The 22,626-nt window shown below is 52.0% G+C and overlaps 7 protein-coding genes across 7 annotated transcripts; 4 read left to right on the top strand and 3 right to left on the bottom strand.

Annotated features, from left to right (window-relative positions):
- Window positions 1–191: 191 nt before the first annotated feature.
- B0T23DRAFT_414610 (uncharacterized protein) lies at window positions 192–1,251 on the top strand (the record flags this gene model as incomplete). Its single annotated transcript, XM_062839570.1, has 2 exons — window positions 192–437; window positions 582–1,251. The coding sequence occupies 2 exons, from the start codon at window positions 192–194 to the stop codon at window positions 1,176–1,178; spliced, it is 843 nt and encodes a 280-aa protein (XP_062689688.1). The 3' UTR covers window positions 1,179–1,251.
- Window position 1,252: 1 nt separating this feature from the next.
- On the bottom strand, window positions 1,253–3,207 carry B0T23DRAFT_386165 (Nuf2 family-domain-containing protein). The gene is made up of 2 exons (XM_062837595.1): window positions 1,717–3,207; window positions 1,253–1,649 (listed from the first exon to the last, which is right to left on the bottom strand). Exons 1-2 carry the CDS (start codon window positions 2,995–2,997, stop codon window positions 1,536–1,538), a joined length of 1,395 nt encoding a protein of 464 aa, XP_062689687.1. The 5' UTR covers window positions 2,998–3,207; the 3' UTR covers window positions 1,253–1,535.
- Window positions 3,208–4,809: 1,602 nt separating this feature from the next.
- Window positions 4,810–5,668, bottom strand: B0T23DRAFT_406851 (S-adenosyl-L-methionine-dependent methyltransferase; the record flags this gene model as incomplete). The annotated part of the gene is made up of 2 exons (XM_062839141.1): window positions 4,810–4,866; window positions 4,913–5,668. 2 exons carry the CDS (start codon window positions 5,666–5,668, stop codon window positions 4,810–4,812), a joined length of 813 nt encoding a protein of 270 aa, XP_062689686.1.
- Window positions 5,669–6,615: 947 nt separating this feature from the next.
- On the top strand, window positions 6,616–8,619 carry B0T23DRAFT_386162 (uncharacterized protein). Its single transcript, XM_062837594.1, has one exon. It carries the CDS (start codon window positions 6,655–6,657, stop codon window positions 6,934–6,936), a length of 282 nt encoding a protein of 93 aa, XP_062689685.1. The 5' UTR covers window positions 6,616–6,654; the 3' UTR covers window positions 6,937–8,619.
- A 1,992-nt stretch (window positions 8,620–10,611) lies between these two features.
- Window positions 10,612–11,317, top strand: B0T23DRAFT_386159 (uncharacterized protein). Its single transcript, XM_062837593.1, has one exon. The coding sequence runs from the start codon at window positions 10,866–10,868 to the stop codon at window positions 11,154–11,156; it is 291 nt and encodes a 96-aa protein (XP_062689684.1). The 5' UTR covers window positions 10,612–10,865; the 3' UTR covers window positions 11,157–11,317.
- A 1,889-nt stretch (window positions 11,318–13,206) lies between these two features.
- Window positions 13,207–16,051, top strand: B0T23DRAFT_209060 (uncharacterized protein). The gene has a single exon (XM_062833519.1). The coding sequence runs from the start codon at window positions 13,418–13,420 to the stop codon at window positions 15,860–15,862; it is 2,445 nt and encodes an 814-aa protein (XP_062689683.1). The 5' UTR covers window positions 13,207–13,417; the 3' UTR covers window positions 15,863–16,051.
- A 1,987-nt stretch (window positions 16,052–18,038) lies between these two features.
- Window positions 18,039–20,909, bottom strand: B0T23DRAFT_209019 (uncharacterized protein). The gene is made up of 3 exons (XM_062833518.1): window positions 20,671–20,909; window positions 18,252–20,582; window positions 18,039–18,192 (listed from the first exon to the last, which is right to left on the bottom strand). The coding sequence occupies exons 1-3, from the start codon at window positions 20,799–20,801 to the stop codon at window positions 18,180–18,182; spliced, it is 2,475 nt and encodes an 824-aa protein (XP_062689682.1). The 5' UTR covers window positions 20,802–20,909; the 3' UTR covers window positions 18,039–18,179.
- Window positions 20,910–22,626: the final 1,717 nt, after the last annotated feature.

Below are 22,626 nucleotides of genomic sequence, written 5' to 3'. Positions count from 1 at the left end.
TAGACACAAACCTCACAAGTGGAACGCCTTTTGCAGCGTGCATGAGAGACGACAGCCTATGCATTTTCAATCCTCGAATACCAAAACCTCAAACGGAGCTCACTCCCACCACACGCACATATCTGCTGGTTGCGCAACCGCAAGTCGTGGCCAACGCCTCTTTTTTTCCCTTTTCCCTGTCGTGGAATGTGATGGACTCTTTTCAGTCTCAAGCTCAATTTCAGCCTCTCTTCTGCTCCCCGGCACTTCCCTCTGAGCTGCTCTGGTACATCATCCACCACTGCACTCATCCCACCACCTTGATCGTCTGCTCCAGCCGGGTCGCTTTTCTCACGGCTTTGGCTAGGGATATTAGGCAAAGCCAAGAAGAAGATGAGAAGTCACAAGATCAAGAGCAAGAAGAGCGGCAAAATTCACCCCAACCAGACCAAGACAAGGTACCGACAGATACAAAAAAAGACCAAAAGGAAGCCCACGAGTCGCAACAACTCCTGTGGCCCAGTCATCAACAACAACCGGCAGCAACAGCTCAGTCAACACAAGACGAACCCACCAAAACAACAAGCACCACCCCGGCCAAGATCACCCCTGGCCCCTGGGCCTGCCAACTCCTCGCCTCCCCCCTCTACCAAGTCGCCGTAGCACGACACATCCGCATAGTCTTCATCCCCACCGTGTCCCACCTGCGCGCCTTTCTCTCTGTCTTTAATACCAATAATAACAGTACCAACACCAACAAGGTTCCCACCCCTCCTCCTCCTCATCCGTCGACTTATGACCCCTTACCAAACCTGCAAAAACATCCACAATCTCAACGACTATTATTAGTCTACGGCTTTCTAGCCTCACATCGTGATTCAAGCGAGTGGAGTGTGCAAGGGCTGAACACCACGGCTGCTGTATTGCTGGAGACGGGGAGGAGGACTGGGTTGGGGGTTGTGGTTGTTGAGCCTGTTGAGGATGATGAGAGTCTGAGGAGCCTGGATGATTTGCTTGGGGAGAAGATGCCAGTTGTGAGCGGGAGTGCTTTGAGAGGCGCAGGAGGGGATCTTGAGAGAAGTGTTGGTGGTGGGTTGATTGGGAGGACGGTGGATGTTAGGAGGGTATTGGGTCGATGGTTCCAGTTTGGGGTTGGGAAGTGGGAAACGGAAAGGCAAAGAGATCGTTTGTGCAGTTGAGGATGGTTAGTCATTGCAGGAAAGGGAATATAAGGGTGGTATAGTGTTCAGGACTCAGAGCACGGCAGAAAGGAGTTTGTAATCGTAAGAATTCGTGGTCTCATTCAGTGTTACAACTTTTGATGCCTCCTAAAAGGGTATGAAAGGCAAAGATTACCACACCCAACCTTTCCAGCCTGCTGGGAACTAAACCAAAACGCCACTCCATGGTATCCATGCATGCTCCAGAAACCTCTTATGCCAAACAAAACCTCGATGCTTTACCCGTGAGCCAATGCGGTGCAGTACACTGTACGTTAAACAAGAACAAGTGTGCGAACAAAAGGGTATAAAACATATCCACCAACAAACGCTCGCTCAGATGGCCTGCTCCATCTCGGTAATGTACAGCTTGATGTGTGCCTCCATCTTGAGGTACTCGTCGTGGGCAGCGTGGACTTCGTTTTCAATGTTCTCTTTCAAGTCGAGCATCTAGTTGAGGGCACAACTGGTTAGCATCTCTCCTCATTTCTTTTCTTTCAGTCCAGCTTAAACGTACCTTCTTCTCCGTCTGCTCGATCCTCACCCTCCTTCTCTCAATATCCTTACCCTTCTCCGACCTCTCCTCGGTCAACTTCCTATGCACCGCCCTCAACTCCTCCATCTTCTCCATGGCCTTTTGCGCCTTCTCCTCGCTCTGCGTTCGCAACTGCGCCGTGCGATCAACCCACTTGGCCAATTGCCTCTTGAGCAGCGCCTCGGTACGCTCCACCTCCCTAACATTGTGTCCCCGCTCCGTAAGCGCGTCTCTCTGCCTTGCGTTCTTAACGTTCTCCTCTTCTTCCTTGGCCAGCTCGATCGCGATCTCTTCTAACAGCTTGATGCATGATGCCACGTCCGATGCCACCACGCTGAACGAGTCCGTTGACGTCTGGAGAGCTCTTGACCGCCTGTCCAGCGCATCAATGTGTGCCTTGTCGTTGTTCAACGTGTTGCTCAGCTCCGCCAAACTAGCCTGCAGCGCCGACGGGCTCTGGAGCACATAAGGCCGGAGTTTTGCACTCTCCTGCTTGAGCGCAATCTTGGTAGCCGTCTTTTCCTCCAACTCTGCCGCCAACTCGCCCTTCTTGGTCTTGGCCTCCTCCAACCTCGCGGCCACCTTCTCCTGGCTTCGCCTGAGCTCCAGCAGCCGTTTCTTGAGCTCCTCATTGCGCACCGTCTTCTCCTGAACCAGCACTTCCATTGCCCTACGATTGTGTCTCATCTCCTCCAACTGCGCCTCCATATCCTGGTTCTCAACATACAGCTGCTCGATGCGCGCCTTTGTCTGCTCAGCCTTGTTGCAATGCTCATCAATGACGCTTGTCTGGCTCTCGCGAAACCTGACAAAGTTGATGACATAACTCAACATCCTAACCAACCGGTCATGCGTCGGTTTGTAGAGGTCATTGAAGCTGAAATCATTCACTCCGCAATCCAGCATCAGCCTGCGTAGCGACACGTAAAACCCCAGCAGATTTCGCGTATCCGAAGGCATCATGGCCTCACCCAGTTCGGGCCCGCAAACATCCTCGGCGGCCGCGCGCATCGCCGGGTCGACCGTCTGACGCGTCTTGTTCATCAGCAGCTCGCCGAACCACTCGAAGATCATCTGCACCTGGATCGGATTGGGCTTCTGCAGGTCGGCCAGCGTGAAAGGGATGCCGAGCTCGTTGATGCAGCCGACGATTTCGCGGTCGGGCAGGCGCATGTTGGCATAGGCGGCTTCTTCTTCCTTTTTGCGCTGCCGCGATTGTTGCGGCTGCGGAGGTAGGATGGACATTCGTGGGTTGAAGGCCATGTTTGGCTGTGGTGTGGTGTGCTGGGGCACCAAAACGGACTCGGATGGGTTCGTGGTTCGTGGTTCGCTCGATGATTTCGCGGGTTTCCTTTGTCGTCGTGACTGTCGCGTGGATGATGAAAATCGGTATCGCGTAAGCTGTTCCAAGAAGGGTGGTTCGTTGGCGCGTGTCCAGACGCGTTGATCTCTGTCGCAACTTTTGGATGGACCGTTGGAGGTGTTGATTGAACCCCATGTCATGGTGGGGGTGGTTGCTCCGGAGACGCTACTGTGCGGCACTTACCGTCTAATTGCATATCTGTCTTATGGCGGTAACCCCGCAATGCTCTGACACTTGGTCACGACGATCGTCTCTTTGCATCTCTTCTTTTCCCTTTTCCTTCACAACTCCGGTTAATGATGAAGTGCCGTTTTCTGACTTCCCAGATGACCTTACGCATTGTCATATATTACTCCCTGGAATTGTCGTACCAAAACTCAAAGTTCGTGTGCAATACAACATAAGTCGACCATGCATTTACCGAATCAGGCTCGAACATCGACTTCACAGCTTCATGTCACGAATCTGCTATTTGAACCAGATCTTACAATACCAGACGATGGGAAAACATATCCCACGCAACAGTTACCAGAATCTTTCATTCAGACTCGAAATTGAAGCCGACTATAAAGCCAACCGCCTACCCAAACCTACACTCCCCCAGCCTATTGGGCACCCTCATCGGCCCTATAGGATATTAGACCGAGACGAACCGAACACTATCATCCATCAGGTGACAGATGGCATGTGCTCTTCGCAGCTCGGTTGGTTTGATCTGATAGATTAGAAAACCTGAGAATTTATACCGACCGACTCCGGGCATGGGACAGGATGAACATCGGGATATTACAGTACTGTGGTTGCGAACCAAAGTAAAATGCCCCCTTGTCAAGTACCAAGCACGAACCACCACAGGCAATGGAAGCTTCGTGGCTTTGTATAGGACGCTGTGTGGTCAGCGATCGTCAGCAACCTGGCCTCCCACGGGTTTTACTTACATACCCATCTCACCGTATGCATAATAGGCACGATGATCTACATATTGCATTCACGCATGTAGGAAATACGGATGCTCCCGACCGAATCGTTGGATGTTTCTTGGTGGGTCCGTCATGTACGGAAGGATCTGAAAGGGGACACTGGGGAGAGGCTCGGAAGTTCATGTAAGGTGCTGATCGGAGAACCGTTCGAGCGGGTCTGGGTTTGACCCTTACAATGGCTTTTGGTGGTGATCACAGCTCGTTGTCCGAGTGTTAGGTACCATGCCCACATATCTGGTTCTCTGGTTCACTCCGTTTTCTTCATGCATACTGAGCTCAACTATTTTCGTGACAAATGCTAAAGAGCTCCGAGGACGAATACCTTGTACAACACAATACGCAGTCAGCATGCAAGACCATCTTACTTCCGAGGTCTAGACAGACAACTCCAGGATACAATAACCAACGACCAAGTGGAGTCTATCCGGTTCCTGCATCTCTGTGCAGTAGCAGCAGCCAGTACTTTAGTCTTTCAGGACAGACGTTCAACCTTGGTCCAAAACGACTGCGCCACGGGGTGGCGGGGAAGTGGATGGGGGCTGACTACTAAGGTTGAACGTCTGTCATGAGTGACTACGTAAAACATCAGGGATCATATTTTCTGAAGCCTAAAATTGGGTTTCTGAGCACCACGTAACAACATGGACACCGGCCGGGCTTATAATGCGTCATACGAACTTTCAAATCGAGTTGTGGCGATCTCAAGGAGAACCTCTCGAATCAGGAAGAGACTCAGTTAGCTAGTACACGTCCAGATTCCCTACGCGCAACAAAGATAGTCCCCGTCAGCTTGAGACCGACGCCAGAGCCCGAGGGAGGGTCTGGTAAACGGAACGGCCCGCTCTTGCACAATCTTCTTCATCACCCCAGCGACCTTCTCCTTTTCCTCCTCGCTCCAAGACGCAAATGTCTTCAAAGCAAACTTGGTCAGAAGATCAGCAACCCCGTCGGCTGTCTCGCCGCCCATGTGCACGTCAACCGTAGTGCTGGCGTGCACGTCGAGCCCGGCACCCGACAGCACGGCTTTGGTATGCTCGGGGTCGAGCCAGATGTCCGCGACGGGCCGCTTGAACGGCGTATCGTCGGGGCGGATCTGCGCCTGGACCTCCTGAACGATCTTGAAGGGCGCCCGCATCGCCCAGCCGGTGACGACGGCCACTCCGTCGGGGTGAAGTGTGCGCGCGATCTCTTTGGCGCCCTTGTCAGCGTCGGTGAAGAACATGAGCCCGAGGTTCGTGATGGAGTGGGTGAAGGTGTCGTCGGGGAAGGCGAGTTCCTCGCCGGTCATGACGGCCGGGTGGACGTTGGGGTGGGAGGAGAACCGGCCCCTGGCGATGCTGACCATGTTCTCCGCGCAGTCGACGGCGTGAATCTCGGGCTGGATGCCGGACTGGATGATGATGTCAGTCACGATGCCGGTGCCGCATGCGTTGTCGAGGATCTTGGACTCGGACGTCAGGGGCTTCAGGCCCGCGATAAGGGAGATGGCATGCTGCGCCAGTTCGCGGGGGGCTCCGCCAGTGGTGGCCTCGTAGTTGTCGGCACTCTTGTTGAAGTGCTCGACGGCGGTCAAGTTGGGAGTGGACGGCATGGCGGCGGAGAAAATGGCTAAAGCACGGCTATGAGATGGCACCCTCAGCGTATTGTGACAGGTCCGCAGATATATATTGCACATCAGAAGACTGCACATGTTGGCAAAAGGTAGGGACACAGCCCGGAAAACAAGATCACACCGACGCGTTGGTCGCCGTGATAATCATATTCGGGAAGTCCGAGGAATAATTGTTTACTGATCATCCATTCCCGGTCAACAAGGTACGGTACGACAGAATAATCGCTGCCTTCAGGGCAGATGGGATCTTCTTCATCTCCGGGATAGCTCTGAGCTCCCAAGCGCACAGGTGCGGCAAGCTCCCCTCTTTCAGCCACAAGAGAGGAGAGTGGCACACCAGCACCACCCTGCTTCCACTTGCCCTTGCTCCCTCATCGATGACGGCGAAGGGCGATGACGTGGATATTCTCCCCCTTGGTTTTGTAGACAGTCTCCTAGTTCTTAGACGATTTGTCACTAGGAATAGCCCAATTCCCCCAGGCAATTACCACTTTAGACTTGGAGGACGTAGCCAGCAGTCCCAAAACGGCTGCAGTACCTACCAACCGGATGCCCGCTGACAGCTCGGTCTAGGGGGGTCCGAATCGACAAACATGCGAACCGCAAGGCTCCTGTAGTCGGCTGAATTGTGGTGGGCTCGGAATATCCAGTCATTCCCATCCGCTCACCCAACGCTTACGCACGCCCCCACCGCACGGCTGGTCCCGTTTCCACTCCCTTACCGAAACCCCACCCCCCCTCCCGGATGAAAACATACCGGAGGAAACGTTGCTCCCCCGCCTCCCCGGCCTCCGGAGATGGCTCGCCTCCGACTCAGCAGTACCTCTACCACCCCGACGCCGGAAAATGTGGACCCTCCCTTTTGAAGCGGACCCGGAGCTCCACTGGCTCACGCACCGACCGGCATGCCTGGCCGATCTACCCTGGTATTGGGTCCGTGACGACCAGCGAATCCCAGGTGTTATATGTCTTTTCGTCTCTTTCCATTCTTTTGCTATTCTCCTGCTCCTCTTGTTAGTTCCTTCTGGTCTCCCCTTTCTTTGTTTTTTCTTTTTTCTGTCCCTTTCTGGCCACTGCATACAGTCTGTTACCAGACCATGAGCACGAGAAATGCTGAGACTTTCAGTCAAGAAGGCGAAAAAGAGAAGAGAGGAGGGAATACGCGAGATGGCGTCAAACATGGAAAAAGGATGAAGAAGGATCAGCCACTTTTCTTCCGACACCGACGAAGGGAGGTATCCAGGTAGGCTACCATGAACAACGCTGAGGCCAGGCGATACGCCATTTCAAGCCCAGAAGAGCGTCTTCTAGGCGCCCTCTGAAAGTTTGGGGACACGGGTAACGGCAGTGCAAGCCAGCCCACACGACAAAAGAAGAAACTCGTTTTTTTCTTCCTGTTCTTCGGGCGGTTAGGTATGAAATCTCATCCACACTCGGAAGAATTCGTCCGTAATGCGTAAAAAGATATCTCCGGCATTGACTGTATACTTGTGCGTGGACGGATGTAGGAGGCGTCCAAGGAGCTGAGCACCGTATTGACCTGAATGTGAGGCGGAATGGATGGCGGACGTGGCGTGGACCACCAGGGTTCCGGGCTGCGAAACGAAAAAGAAGAAGGAAGCAAGAAGCGTGCCTCGGTGGTCACGACACCAAATAGTTCCGGGGGAGGCGTCTGCAGAGTTGCGGGAGCTGTGTATGGCGTTCTGCAAGTAAATAGGTAGAAGTATTCATTTAATAATGGAATGGGGGGAGTGGGGTTTTCGTCTTGGCTCCTGTCTCTGGTAATTGTTTGCTGTTGATTAGTCGTTGAATCGATATGATAGCGACGCAGGCATTTGCCATGACATATAAAGTTGGAAAGTTGAGTACTGTATGTACAAACGAGAGAAAGGATCGTTCAACGTGAGGTGTTGAAGAGAGATTTGAGACGGCGGCCGACGGCCCTGGGGATCACCGAGGTGAACAGCAGCAGTTCAGAGTGGAGCAAAAGACCCCTAGAATATGGTCTCTTGGCATTCGATTTTCGGAAGCATCCATCCCAGGCAATGTTTTAAACTTTTTAATACACGGCTGTCCTTCGGGCTCTTCCTTTTCTCTCTCGCTTTAGCAGTAATGTCGCCTAATGCTTCAGGTTGAGCCTGGCCCTCAGCTCAGACTGATAACACACGGCTGTCCTTCGGGCTCTTCCTTTTCTCTCTCGCTTTAGCAGTAATGTCGCCTAATGCTTCAGGTTGAGCCTGGCCCTCAGCTCGGACTGATAACAAGAATCAAAGAATAACAGAAAAGGGCTGTAAGAGTCGAAGACAAAAGGCGAGGATGACCTGGACCCTGAATGTCTGCACTTGCAAGTAATCATTCGTTCATTCAAATTCATTTCCAGGTACCGGATCAGCCCATGGAAGTTTTTTTTTTCCCTTTACCCCTGACTAGTAACATGACTGGATGGTGACACCCAAAGGAACCTAGGAACACCCTTCTCTTCCCAGAGCCCCGTGATTTGTTTGTGGTGTCATTAATCCCGTGTTGGAATGTGATAGGGCCAAAGGCCATGGCATGGTTGTTGAAAGAAAAGATCTCTTCACCATAACGGCGGGATCTTACATCAACTTGTATATTGGAATTCCTGATTCCTGCGGTTTATAAGATGAGATATGCGGTACATAGCCGCCAAAGGTAAGGACCCATCCGTCGTACTGTCGTGGGTTGTGAAGCTGGTGAAATGGCATCATCTCCTGCTTCCCGCGGCAGACGGCAGCCCGCTCTGGGGAAAATGGGCGCGATCTCACTTTTTTTTCTCCTTCTCTCCTAGACGATGACTCGAGCGGGTTGCCATGAGATAGGTACCTCGTGCATGAGCATGAAGTTGGTGGCTCATTAGTCTAGTGATCCATTGTCACTTTGCTTTTGCCTTTCTTCTTTTCTTTTTCTTCGCGCGAAGTCGAACGGCGAACAATCAAACGGCGCTCACCGTTGTCTTCGTTCCATTGCGACCACGGCCCACGGCTGATGCGCCTTATCCATTCCCCGAACCTGGCCTGCATCAATATCCATTCAGGCACGCAACAATTTTGGTGTGTTGTCAGCCAATGAAGCTAGGGTGCTTGCCCGGAATTGGGATCCTTTGTGTGACTGATTGAGTTTTCTTCCTCCTGCCACACATCATGAAATCTTAAAAAGTCGTGTGTGTCTTTCACTGTAGCGTCTTTATCTCTGTTCCCAACACAGACATAGACCTTATTTTACAAGTCAACTACGCCCGTAATCTTGTGCGCAGTCGCCGCAAGCTCCCGGGGAGTCTCTTGTGCTCTCAATTTGGCATGCTGTGGGACTTGGTGGGTGCTTGTTTGGGTCGAGCATGTGCGATGTTGAAGCCGCGGGTGTGAACGGGAAGTGCAATTGCGGTTCTCGGTTGAAATCCAGCAAGCGCCGTTCACGTGTCTATGCTGTCTGCTCCATCATCACGCATCCTGCCCATTTCCTGGATCTCTCTCTGAGATGCAGTGTCTCTTGTGCCTGGTTTGTCAGCTCGTTCGCGCTGGTGGATTCCAAGTCCCACTGTCCTACCGACGGGAGATGGCCAAGCACGGCATCACCTGCAGAATCAGGCATTCAGACTGAGTATCCATCTCGTATACATACGGTAAAGACCACCCCCAAGAGTCGTCCAAGACAGCCAGTTAGCGCACGGGGTGACCCGCTGCTGCGCAACCTACAACAACAACTCCACGCTCGCTTTTGGTGATACTTGTAGCCGCTTGCTGCTTCTGACCCTTATCGCTGTCCCTTGAGGAGAAGGGAGGCTTTTCGAAGAGAGAGACAGTTTCCCACGACCTTTGTGCTCGGACATATGGATGCTGCCGTGACTCTGGGCACTCTGGACATCTCAAGTGCAGCCGACACACGTGTCAAGCTGACAGACACCGGGCCGCGCTGTACATAGCGTAGTGTAGTTGAACGACGCCTTGCCCTGCAGAAACTATCGGCGGCTTTGTGCACTAGTTACTATTCCCAGGATTGGGCCGGCGCTACTGCATGGGGACTGCGTGTGGAACAGTGGAACTAAAGGCCGCAAATCTTTGGGTCCATTGCACTGAACACGAACCAAGCGTGGCGACGGCGACAGCGACGATGATGATGGCGGCGTTACCACCGAAAGTTGGATTCCTTTGGTATCTTCCAAGGGAAGCACTGATAATTGAATGCATCGTATGTCGTTTTTGAGCGAAGCTGGGTTTGTCGGGGCTCGCTTCTACTATGTTACACAAGAAAGACTTTTACCGAAAGACAGGATAACGCCAATTCAGATGGACTCCGATGGGCTGAAGTTTGGGAGAAGAGGGGGTTACTATGACATAATTGGCTCCAGCGCACCCCAGTTCAGCCAGATTGGAGGAGGGAAAATTGGAGTTTTCGGGGTCCGCAACGCATGTCGATACATTGTATCGTCGTTTTGGCGAAAGAACATACGGAACTCCATTTCCTGCAAGCCACGGGCAGCTTCCCGCCATCGCGAGAGGTGGGTCTGATGTTTGGGGTTTGTTACCGATACAAAAAAATACAATACCAGCATGGTACACTATAAGTAAGAGTAAACTGTTGGCCACTCATTGCAAGACCTGATGAGGATGGTAAAAAAAAACACAAAAAAACCGAAAATACCTTGAACATCTCAGTGCTCACCGGGGGGGCTGCGATTATTGTGATGAAGACGGATACGAGCGTTTCGGGCACTGTTTGCAGACGGCCACGGCAACCCCAGACTACTGTTAGTACGCAGTAGGGAGTGGCCGAGACTTTTGCGCCTATCAGTGGCTATAAAAGGCGTGGTCTGCAATGCGCGCCGACGACAGATGTATGTTGGGTGCAAATATTGGCAGCAGACATTTATGCAATGGAAGCTTTCAAGTGCAGAAATGATTGATGGAGAATTGTCAAAGCTTCTTGGACACGAAAGATAGGTACTGACGGGTCGATATCCGGAGCGCCAAGAACTCGTTGCAACCGGCTGGCCTTCGTTGTGAATCTCGATGCCGACCAAAAAAGCCCATACAAAAGCCAAGTAGGTAGGGTCATTGAGCTTTGGTGATGGAGTCTTGTTCTACAGAGAGGCCATTTTCAAAAATGACCAAGCGCATCTTCAAGGTCAGCATGTCCAGCTGATGTTCAGTTTGCCAATATGGCGTTCAAGATGCCCGATGCAAGCGGGGGGACACAGAACATCGATCCGACTCCGGACTGGGTTCCGTCGGGCTGTCTCGACGTCCTGGTCCTGGCAATCCGAGAGATGCCCGTTTCGAACGGCAACCCTTATCATGAGGGGACCTTTAGATGGGCTTTACACCACCACGTTTTCGGGGCAGTCCAATGGTTGCCGCCACTGCTTGGAGCACCTGCCATTTTCATGGCAATGGCCGGTGGGCGTGCTCGACCGTTGAACATTTTCCGTTTTCCATGTTTTCATTGGTAGCATATCGGTCGTGATGCATATGTCCGTCACTTGCGGCGTCCAGTAGGTCGTCGTCCAAGCTATCTCGTGAGAGCCTACGTGAGATGAGAGGAGAAAAGTGCGGAGATGGGTTGCGCCAGACGCAATGCGCAAAAGACAAGTCGAATTTAACAGGAGCAGTGTGGAAAAGGAGGGAGATTATTGATGGCGGGGAAGACCTAAATTTGAGGGAGGACGGGAATGATTATGTAGTTGCATCGCCCAGTGACGCCCGTGATCCACTTCATGTGCAACATTCAAGCTTCCTATAGCGCCAGCACATTACGATACGCCAATGATACGCTTGCGAAATACGGAGTACGGAGTTCCAGTGCCCTGGCTGCATGCCCTAATAGTTTAGCGCAGTCGGTAGAGCTCCACTTCAGACTTCAGACGCACACACGCACCGACGCCCGCTGTCAACTAGCGTAAGAGGGTTGCAACTGGACCTCGCAAGTCGCAGGCCCGGGCAGGACAGAGGGCGGGCAGCAGGGCAAGCACGCATTTTCAACGGCAGGGCATACCTCTATCGATGGTTTCCAGCTTACCGTCCACCCACGGCAGGAACGCCGGGGAAGCTCAGGTCCCCTTTTTTTCAATTTTATTTTTCAGCTAGATGTGATGTCCAGCCCAGGTAAGAACGTCATGGCTTCGGTTGAGGGAGTGAACCAGCTATCACTATCAGATACACAGGGACGCGATGCCCTCCACTTGAAGAGGCAATGCGTGACCTCACTCCAGAGCTGCTCCGTACTAAGTTCAATTCAAACACGAACAAAGTGCGAGGTTGAATCCTGGACGACAATAACTGAACGGTTCCGTACCTTCCAGTTCATTACTTCACCCCCCGGCTGCTCCCAAGGTAGGTACCTACCTACCTTACGTACAGGTAATTTTCTGCGTTACACTATTTTACTTTAGCTAAGCTCTACATTACTCTAGTGGTACTTGCCTCCCAGGGCACTCATTGCTCCCCACTGCGGTTCCTTCCATCCTTTCCTCTCCATGCTTCAGGTTCCTCAGATGGAAGTCACCTTGCAAAAGCGGCACTTGCCGTCTCCTCCTCCCCTCGTTCGTCGGCTGTTGATTGATTTCTTCATTCTTCTTTTCCATTTGCTGCCATTCATAATCATCTCACCTGCACCTCACCTCCAATCTCCATCCATCGTTTTCCTCTTTTCTAGGGGACCGCCCCGTCTCCCCGTCCGGCCCGCAGTCACAGTTCACAAAGGTAAAAACCCATTCTATTCCTTTCCCTAACCGTTCTCTACCTGTCCAACCCAATACACGCAGTGCACCTTCAAGTTGGAGCTGTGCCTCTCGAATACGCAAGCTATCCCCAGATCCCCTCTACCACTCGAGCTGCCAGCAAGGCGCAGGACAGTCGATAATACTTCTCTCATTGCTCCCTTCGTCACACCTTCCTCCAAGTTGATCCCACCCCACCTTATATCCTGCCCTTTTTATTTCAATCCAGCAACAGGGAAAAACTGGGTGTCGATCACTTCTACCTCTGCCCTCGCTCTCACTTTCCCTTGCCCACCACTCCAGCCAACATCCCCCTTATTTGTTGCTTGGGACCTGCTTCCACGTTGCGCTCAAACCTCCTGGTTTTGCCTCCGAGTTCCCTCAAGAGCCGAATGCTACGTCGCTTGGTTGCGTGGTGGAAGTGTGTCCGCGGAACAAAGAGGAAACACCGGGACTGCTTCACTCTCGTGCACTCTCTTCTTCAACAAAGCAAAGACACTCATTGACAATTCTACTGGTAGAACACAATCTCCTTGGCATACCTCCAAACGAATCCAAGCCAGACCCTGCATGGATATCTGAATCAGTACCTGACTACCTCGATCCTTGGAGATACCACCACACTGCCACCCCAGGTCGTCGCGACAAAAGAATCGCCACCTCGCAAACCGTCCTCAGCCGCCCCTTCCTCTGGCTTTCTACTCACTCAATCCTGCGACATATCACCGCGCCTCTCACATTGGCATATATCAAGCATGGTTTGAAAATATTGGCCCCCACATCAGATTCGTAGGCCGTCTGGGTACTCATTTTGCCTTCTTTTGGTCTACCACACCTTGGAATCATGGTCATAATGAACCGGTCGCTTCTACTACAAAACACAGACAATACTAGAAACCAGCCATACGTGCCATCTTACAGCTAGTTGCACACAACCACACAGCTTTTCCGGTTGCACCCCGACGGTTTCTTGCCAAACGTCCGTCCGAGTCATCATGGCAATCTGGCCGTTTCGGCGGAAAAGCCGTAAGAGGCGTTCTCGCCCCGCCACGACGGATTTCGATGGGCACCGAGATGCTACCCAAATAGGCCAAGCTTTGACAGCGGAACAGGCAAAGACAGGGCAGGATCGAGCGGATCCTCACAAGCTTCAACGAAGAGCACGCACCTACAGCTTCTCCCCCGGTCGCCACGATTCGATTAAACTTGGGCGGAAGACGAGCGTTGAAGGAAAATGGAGAGTCACGGGATTAGCAGCCAACTCCCAGGGGCCCACCAACACTGAACTAGGTCGGAACGTTTTCTTTCGCGTGCCCACTCTCCACAACCAACGCGACGGCGATGACCTACTACGAAAAAAATCGACCAAGAAGAGGCGGAGGGAAGATCGTGCGCGGGAGGCAGAGATCAAGGCGATGAGCACATATGTGCCTATTCGAGCAGCAACCGATGACTGGATGGCAGGACGCCCCATGAAGAAGGACAGCAAGAAAATCAAGAACGGTCTCGGATTTCGGGGTCAGAGATCCTCCGACGTGTCCTTACCCGTACGCGAATCCCTCAACTCGGCCTTTTCATCCGACTCCGAACAGATATCATACAAAGTCTCGGCACTCGAAGCACTCGCTCCCAGGCCAACCCTTCGATATGCTACACATCCGCGACAGGGCTCTTCACATGGCGAGGTTGACGCATCAGGGCTTGCCAAGAAACCTTCACAACGCCAGAAGAGGCTCGTAGAACCCATACCAGAGGCGACACTGAAGGCACATAAACGTGTTGACGACCTCGCTAATGATCTAAGCGCGAGTGATCTTCGCGAGTTGATGGAGCGAGATCGGCGACGGCGCGAACGGAGACAGCAGCGAGAACAGGAAAAGGCGCAAACGAAACTAGCCGAACGGGTCGAAAAGCAGCGCGCTGATGAGAATGACGCGCAGAAGGAAGGCAGGGAGTCTCCTCCAAACCTGGAGAGAGGCGTTCTTGGCCGTGAGGCCGTGGGTTTGGGGATCGACCCTGCGTCTGCGGTGGTAACGTCATCAAGGATTCGTAAATCGGACGAGCTTTCAAGATCAGCAAAAAAGCGATCGAGGGAAGAATTCAACGAAGGAAAAGATGAGGAAAATATGCGACCACACCCACTGAGATCTTTCCATCGCACGGAAAGCATCCCGATCGAGACTCCCACTTCCCCCCTCGGGCCAGAAGCCCCTGGTTTAGCCAATTCGCATTCAAGGGGTTTCTTCTTTAACCCGAATGGTCGATCATCTCGACAAGCCTCCTCGGCCAAAACGGAACACTCGGAACAGATGCGAAGAGGGTCGGAGACCAGCGGCTCCAGAGGACCTATATCATGGGCATCCATCTTCAGGTGGGGGAACAGAAACAGACGAAGCTCCGGTGGGCCGTCTTCGTTCTCCAACACGTCGCGCGACTCGATGCAAACGCCGCAACTACAGGTGCCAACACCACCATCCAATTTCACCCCGCGACGGGTTAGCTCGGGAGTACCGAAGCGCACGAAATCGCGCTTCCGTGAAGATCTTCCCGAGCTTCCAATCACGCCACCGGGATCTAGGATACACTTAAATGAGGGTGATTCGATTCCCCCCACGATCGCCGAGGCGTCTCCTAACCCAAACAACGATATCGATCCTCTAGGAGTAACGACATCGGAGAATGGCCCTAGATACGAGACACCAACGTCATCAGAACAGAGATCTGTGGACGCACTCCGTCATACGCCCTCCTCCTTCGGCCACCCCGATGAGCGTAATATGACACCCGAACCGCAAACCATGTCGCTTGCCTCCATAGATTCTGAGGCATCATGGCTATCCGGACGCTTTTCGGCGAAGAGGCGAAAGTCGTCAAGTCTCATGAGGTCATCAACACCATATAGGCAGCTTCCTCGGACATTAGAGCCCGATAACGAGATTCAGGATGGACATTCACCTGAGCATGAACACCTAAATGAGGAATCATCCATCGTGGATGATGATTATCTATCCCGTGTTGCACGTCCTAGTGGAGAACGTCCTGGATGGAACCGGCAGTCCAGTGGGGAGGCTCGCGCATCAAGTGATTGGGAGGATGAACCTCATTGGGGATCTGTCAGGGAAGGGCAGCCCGTTGTCATTCACGGTCATCCTGCCAATGTCCGAACGAAAAGCTTTGAAGGTTATCTCAATTTCTTGGGCGATACGCATACTCCCGAGGCAAGCCCTGAACACTCGGATACCTTGGGGGATGTGAAATACGAGGAAATTCGGCGAGCGACCAGCGTGAATCTGGGCAAGGGACACGCACGACACATCAGCGCCGGCAGCGCTCGGCTACTGTCCCTGTCCCCGCGTTCTTCCACCGATAAACGGAGGAGTCTACCGCCGAAACCCTTGGATGACTCGGCAGCGCAAGCAGCTAGAGTCGAGAAGCAGTGAGTGGGCGATATGTAGTGGTTATGACTGGCTGATCCCGCGAGATACCCCACGCTCGTTTCGATTTGTTTTGTCTTGTTCATAACATTTTGTGAAGGCGCCATCTTCTAACTTACTGATTACCTTTCACTCGTTGGAGGCGCTTTTCCTTTGTTCTTCGCACCACACCACACCACATCATAAAAAGTACCCCATTACCTTTCTGTCATTGACAGAGGAATCACAAAAATCCCAAACATATTCTCGCACAGATCAGCCATCCTCAACCCTACGTTTCGCTCACTCTTTTCTTGCTTGGCTCTGGCTTGCAATGCTTCGGTCACCATGGTGGTTTCTGAGACAAAATTAAGGTCGTGGTCACTCAATCACGCCTGCGCGTGGTCATGTATGCCATTGCTCCCCAACCATGGATGTGTTGGAATAGTCGCTTTTTAATATTGGGCATTGCTTATGTTTCTTCTCAAATACTTTTATTTCACGGAATGCTTTGTTTTTTGTTTTACTTTGATACCAGATAGGATACCCCCAAGGAAGCGCATGGAAGTCAGGCAAGCAAGGAGGGAGACCATGAAGGGAGGATATATGGCAAAACAGAACCATCTAGGAGCGTTGTATATCCAGGGGATATGGTAAGGAAAGACAGATAGATGGATGGATGGATGGATGAATAATCATCTATCGATTGCTTTCCTTGGCTCTACTCCTCCACGGTACAAGAGAGAGCTTGGCTAGATAAATAATAGACGGTCAAAAGAAGAAGCGAATGATGCTTTACTCCCATTCCCTGCTCACAAATTGATGTGATAGATGCTCTCCTTTACTGAACCTTTCGTATCGTGGTACTAGTATGTCTGCAATAACAATACATTCCTCTACTATTATTCTGCCCTCTGCCCGCCAGTCCGTCACGTTACGCTACCACATGAGGACAGGACACAAACATCCTCAATACGAAGGTTACCTTTAGCCCAAGGAAACCCAAACAACCATTAAGTCACCAGTGAGTGAGCGCTTGCTATGTTCATGTTTCTGTGGTACGATGATACCATGGTACAGAAAGAAAACAAACAGACCTGAAAAAAATTGAAAGAACGAAAGAAAGAAAGGGCGGGTTAATAAGCGTTGATGCCTTGCTTAGACTACACTAGACACACAACGGGGCGTTCGGTTCGCTGTTCAACCTGTATCTACACAAGTTTGATGGAATGTAATAAAAATACCGTAACGACGACGACCTACCCTACTGTGTATGGTAAGTTGCTTTCTTCAACCAGTTTATTGTTCTTCCTTTTTAGTCTCCAATTTTCTCTCTTTTTTTTTTTTCTTCTTCTTCTTCTTCCTCTTTTAAAACTTCTTTTAAATTTCTTTTCGATGTTACTTAGTGCATAATGCGTACAGAAGCGGTCTTGAGAACCTAAAGTCCACGACGTTAGAGGTTTCTTGACATGAGTTGATTGGTGTAAAAATGTAAGTCATCATTGTGAGGACATTTGCATTTGTTGGTTCAGTTCATGCGGACTTCGATAATTGATTTGTGACGGGTTGGTATTTGAAGGGTACCTAGATAAACCTCTCTCTATAGAGGTAGGTCGTGCGTCGGTCTGTAGCCTGATGTGATCATATTTGTTGTCTCCGAGGGTTCATCGGTGTGATTAGAGGTAAACTCGTGGTAAAAAAAAAAAAAAAAATAACTGTCCCTCTCACCCACATATCCAATATGGGTAAGGGGGGACAGTATTTTTTGACCATCACTAGGTGTACCTGGAGGTATTCTTGTCTTGAGACAGGTAGGTGTTCCTTCCTGTGGCGGCTGGAGATCTCACGTTTTCGTGGTAGCTCCTTCCTTCATTTTCTTCCTTGCTACCTTCCTTCCTTTCTCAAGGTTTGGAAAGTCTATGAGCTTTCAAATTTGAAATTGCGCATCTGGTTTGTGAGGATATCGTACGATAGGCATCTTGGGCATCACAGTTTGGACATTTGTGTCCACGATTGGAAGCAAGATATTCCCGTGCCCGGCAGATGCAATATTGTATTATGAAAAAGAAGAAAAAATGTTTTGGACGATGGTGCTGCATGAACTCAGCTTAGAGGAAATATGTCACTCCATAACACCCGCCCACCCATTCGCCTACCATCCGACAGCCACATAAACTCCATGGATGAGAAACGCCTGGTAACAACAAGCCCTAATGTAAACACAACAAAGAGGCCCTGCATTCCCTCAACGCCGGGATATGACGGATCAAAAGATAAACATCCGATTTCGTTCAAATTGTGAAGAAAAAGCAAAGAATAAGAAAAAGTAGATGTTTTGTGAGGTTCACCAACGGCGACTATCAAGCATGTTAGCGTTCATTCCCTTATATCGAAAGATATGACTGGAGTTACTCACCCAAAAGCCGCAGCAACCTTGACCCTCGGCGCAACCTTCTTGGGAACCACCTTTGACTTCACGGGCTCATTAGGCTCGTCAGTCAAACCCAGCAGCTCTTTATCCAGCGCCGTAAGGGGGGATTCGCTGCGTTCGCTTCTGCTGCGACTACGGCTCCTACTACGAGTCAAGCTACGACCACGGCTAGCAGAGCGACTGCGCTTTGCAATGCTTCTTGCTGGCGAGAGATAGGACGAAGCCGGACTACGGCTGCGGCTGGGACTGCGGCTACGTGACCGCGTCCTTTTCCTCTGCTGGTATGGCCCTGAAAGCGGTCGGTTGTCTCTGTCTCTGTCCCGATCCCTGTAATCATCGCGATACGAGGATCTCCGGGGTTTGCGCTCCTGCGAGCGGCTACGACTGCTGTGGTAGCCGCTGTCGTGGCGCATGTCCGCATACTGGGATGGTCGCTCTCTCCCTCTCTCCTTGTCTCTGTCGTCTCTGGACGACGAAGACCTATGGTCGTAGTATGTGTCCCTATTATAGCGATGGTCGGTTGATGGGACCTTCGTCTCACCAGCCTGTGGCGACCAGGGATCGGCACTGAAACTATACCTGGGATTTGGAGAGGGTCTGCGAGGAGGTGGTGGATTGGCATCACGGCCACGACCCCGGTCAGGAGTGTCCAGACTCTGTCTGAGCCGCTTTGCATCCCTGGGATCACGATCACGTCCGTCAAAAGTGTCGTCCAGAGGCCGCTTTGGGTGTTGCTGATAACATCGATGTGCTCGGTCAAATCCGGATGGTGGTTGGTCACGAGGGGCGGAACGTTTGGGCGAGAAATTACGGTGCTGGTCAGGTCGTGGGCGGTATCGGTCAATTTCCGGCGTCTCTTTTGGTTGGTTCCGAGAGATTGTGAATTTCGGTGGAAGCTTCAACTTGGCTTCTGGATGAGGAGGCGCAGATATTATATGAGTCGTGTACTCATGCTCGCCGATGCGCTTCCTGATCATCCCCGGGTAGAACTTAAAGACAGGGTCTAGCTTAAGAACAGACCAGAAAGATGTCTCCCGGACCGAGAAGGCAAACTCCTTTTCATTTTGATCGTTGAAATAAAGAGACTTGACGCATTTGGCATTGTATGCAGGCGGAATCGTGGGATCATCCGTGTAAGTCGCAGGTAGAGGAATTCCGACCGGATCCGCCGGCTTGAAGTCAAGTTCAGGAAAAATGCGCTGCAAATCCTTTTCAGATGCTGGATCCCATTCACCGTTTCCTACATCCTCCTTGGGCTCGGGAACCGCTGTCTTGGAATTGGTGGGCTTGGAAGTTCGCTCAGGCTGGACTGTTCGTGGCTCCTTTCGGCGTTCTTGTCGCCCAGGTCCGGCTCGGCCCTCTGAATCATTCACATTTCGACGCCTGTCATTCCTGTCGTTCCTCTCGGCTCTCTCGAACCTCGCGGGCCGGTCGTGCCTCTCAGGACTTTGGTTCCTATCATTTCGCTCAAAGCGATCGATTCTGTCGAGCCGTTCGCCCCTTTCAAAACCGTCATCTCGATCACGTTTGTCAAACCTGTCCGACCTATCATACCGGTCATGGCGGTCAAACCTGTCGACTCTGTCTTTCCCTTCATCTCTGTTGTGCCTGTCGTGTCTATCTCTTTGCGCATTCGAATGCTTCAGGCCTTGATTCTGTCTCTTGCCACGATGCTTGTTTGCGCCAGAATTGGATGGCGGAGGGGGCGGTAAGTGGGGAGGAGCAAATGGCGGTGGTACCCACCCGGTAGGAGGAGGATACGTAGGGTTCTGACCTGGTGAGTAATGGTATTCCGGCTGCGGTGGCCCACTGTAGCTACTAGGATAGGGAGGTGGTACAGGAGGCGGCGGCACGGGAAGCGGTGGACCTGGTTGAGAATAGGGTTGCGGAGGATAAGCCCCAGGCGGGGGAGGGGGAACGCCGTTCGGGTAGTAGTTGGATGGGGGATACGGAGGAGGATATTGCGGCTGTCCGTAAGGAGGCTGCGGTGCGTACTGCGACGGAGGCGGTGGTACAGCCGGCGGAAACTGGCCATACACAGCCGGCGGCGGGGGATGGTAACTCCCGGAATATGTTGGTAGCGGCGGTGGTGGTGGTGGTGGAAAAGAGGCCGGAGGATAAGCTTGGATCGACGGCGGCGGTGGTGCACCAGGGGGATACGCCGGTGGTTGCGGAGGACCGTATCTTGTGATGGTAGGGCCTTGGCTAGGAGGCAACGGATACCGAGTGACAACGGGCCCCTTTTTATCATGGGAGGCAGCGTTGCGATCCGACGAATGACCTTCCTGGTGCTGAGACTGCCATCGTTGAAGCCCGCTGGAAGGACTGTTAGTCACAAGGTGTAGCAAGTGCGTACCCGTTTGTTACAAAGACAGATGGGCCAAAGAGACCCAAGGTTACTCACGCAGGCACATCCCTAGTAGGCTCTGGACAAGCGACAACCCAATGGCCCCGAGTGCCGCAGTTATAACATATTGGTTCTTGTTGGGAGGAGGACTGTCCCGGAGCGGAGTCGACCGCTGCGGCGGAAGACATGGTATATACGGGTTGACCGGGGGGTGAGCAAAGAGAAATAGTGTTGGGTCACTATGATGAAGAGGAAAGATGGAAAAGAAAAAAAGAATCCCCGGCGATGGGCTGAAGGCGAGGAGGAAAAGCCACTTAGGCTGCGTATAACTGCTGAATGGAGTAGGTATTTCAGGAGTAGCCTTGTAGTCCCGTGGGTGTAAATATAAAGAGGACCTTGTAGGCGATGATGACTTGTAGCTTCGCTGATGGATGGCGAATGCCTATGATGGATCAGGTTCGCTGCGAGGACATTAGCCTGGCGAGCGACCACCGGGAAGCAAAGAGAGGGTCTCTAACAGAGAGCAGATGCAGATGTGAGCACTGGGAATGTCGCAACCTTTTGGACATGTATATCAACGGGCGCCTCGAGAGCGATGTATATCCAGGCCCGACGTATGCCAGTTGCGCGTCTGTGCCACACGATCCGATTGACCGGCAGCGGGACACTTGAATGGTTTGGGATATACTGCTGTGGCAGTCACTCTTTGTAGGGTGTCGAGGAAGCCGCCAAAAACTAACAAAGCCGCGGCGTCAAGAGATGCCGGATTGAAGATCAGAATGCAACGAAAAGTCTAGAGGCAAGGCTGCGACAAGTGGCCTGTCTGCCGGCGTGTGGTTGTGGTGTTGTGGAATCGGTCGTGGCTCGACTCTGTGAGGTTCAAATTGCGAACCAGCTGACTTCGGTTGCCCTACTGACTTCCGATGCAAGTCGCATTTTTGGAGGTTGAAGAGCGCCGCCGTCAGAAGTTCAGCCGCCACCCTCTGGGCGCAAGTGAGCGGGGGCTGACACGCACGAATCACGTGAGAAACAGCCCCTTACTGCATCGGGAATTGGGGTTCTGGCCCGGCTCCGACTCGGCAAGCTGCGTTTGCGTCCCATCGCTTTGATATGGTTGATGTTGGCTCCTTTCTTGCTTTCATGATTTGGTTTGGAGATTGATAGGTTCTAGGAGAACTAGAGGTATAGAGAATAGGACGACGCCTGCAAGAGGCAGAAGCACAGGGCTGGCCATCTATGTAATTCGACAATTACATCCACCTCAGAGGGGGTCATATAGTAAACATGGAGGACAAGGGGCCAATTCTGAGAGCTAGAATGAGGAAATGAAACGTGTTACCTTTTGAATCTTCCCGTCCCTAATCTCCCCGGTGACAGAGAAGTTGGTCCGAGTAAGGGGCTGCCAATGTTGACTGTGATCGACCTCAATAAAGATGATCGCATCGAAAGCCCTCCACTGCGTCCTCGATAAAAGCCCATAGAGGACATGACAAAGACATGTTGCGATGATATCACGCAGGATGCCCCGTCATGATCCCCATACACCGTCCCATCGTTGGCTGTCATGGTGGACAGCAAGACCATGAATGCCTTCCTCCCTGTGACCAGATACTACTCGTTGATCAACTCCTGAACTGCGATCCAAGGCAGCCAACTATGGAGCTCGATAAGCTTCAATCGAGCTTAAACGCCAGTGAAAGAGTAGGCATATGAAGCATAAAAAAAGAAATAACCTCGGGCTCAGTCCAACAGAGGCCTCGCCAGAGAGGGCAGAAACAACGCTTTCAAAGGCAGTGAAGCCTCAGACGACGCCAGAGAGCAACACTGGACTTTTGCGTCTTGGTCCTGGGAATCTGGCCAGCAATCAATAGACAGAATGAACAGAAAAAGCAGAAAAAGCCATCAGATACAAAGTGTGGACCGAAAAGCCCGGAACTATTGGCAGAAGAGCACCGAATCAAACCAATGCGTCCGTTGACACAGCTGAATGATGGGGAAATGAGTTCGCCGAGA

Source organism: Neurospora hispaniola, assembly GCF_033458365.1.
Source record: "Neurospora hispaniola strain FGSC 10403 chromosome Unknown B0T23scaffold_7, whole genome shotgun sequence".
NCBI classification, from domain to species: Eukaryota; Fungi; Ascomycota; class Sordariomycetes; order Sordariales; family Sordariaceae; genus Neurospora; species Neurospora hispaniola.
The sequence above is the reverse complement of the archived record's forward strand: the minus strand, read 5'-3'. Positions and strand labels throughout refer to the sequence as shown.

Bases quoted from the DNA above. Each gene is read 5' to 3' on its own strand.
- B0T23DRAFT_386159 (XM_062837593.1), top strand. From the start codon at position 10,866: ATGGCGTTCAAGATGCCCGATGCAAGCGGGGGGACACAGAACATCGAT.
- B0T23DRAFT_209060 (XM_062833519.1), top strand. From the start codon at position 13,418: ATGGCAATCTGGCCGTTTCGGCGGAAAAGCCGTAAGAGGCGTTCTCGC.
- B0T23DRAFT_386165 (XM_062837595.1), bottom strand. From the start codon at position 2,997: ATGGCCTTCAACCCACGAATGTCCATCCTACCTCCGCAGCCGCAACAA. The intron at 1,650-1,716 runs GTACGTTTAAGC...GCCCTCAACTAG, and splicing joins TCGAGCAGACGGAGAAGAAG to ATGCTCGACTTGAAAGAGAA.
- B0T23DRAFT_386162 (XM_062837594.1), top strand. From the start codon at position 6,655: ATGTCTTTTCGTCTCTTTCCATTCTTTTGCTATTCTCCTGCTCCTCTT.
- B0T23DRAFT_209019 (XM_062833518.1), bottom strand. From the start codon at position 20,801: ATGTCTTCCGCCGCAGCGGTCGACTCCGCTCCGGGACAGTCCTCCTCC. The intron at 20,583-20,670 runs GTGAGTAACCTT...CAGTCCTTCCAG, and splicing joins CCTACTAGGGATGTGCCTGC to CGGGCTTCAACGATGGCAGT.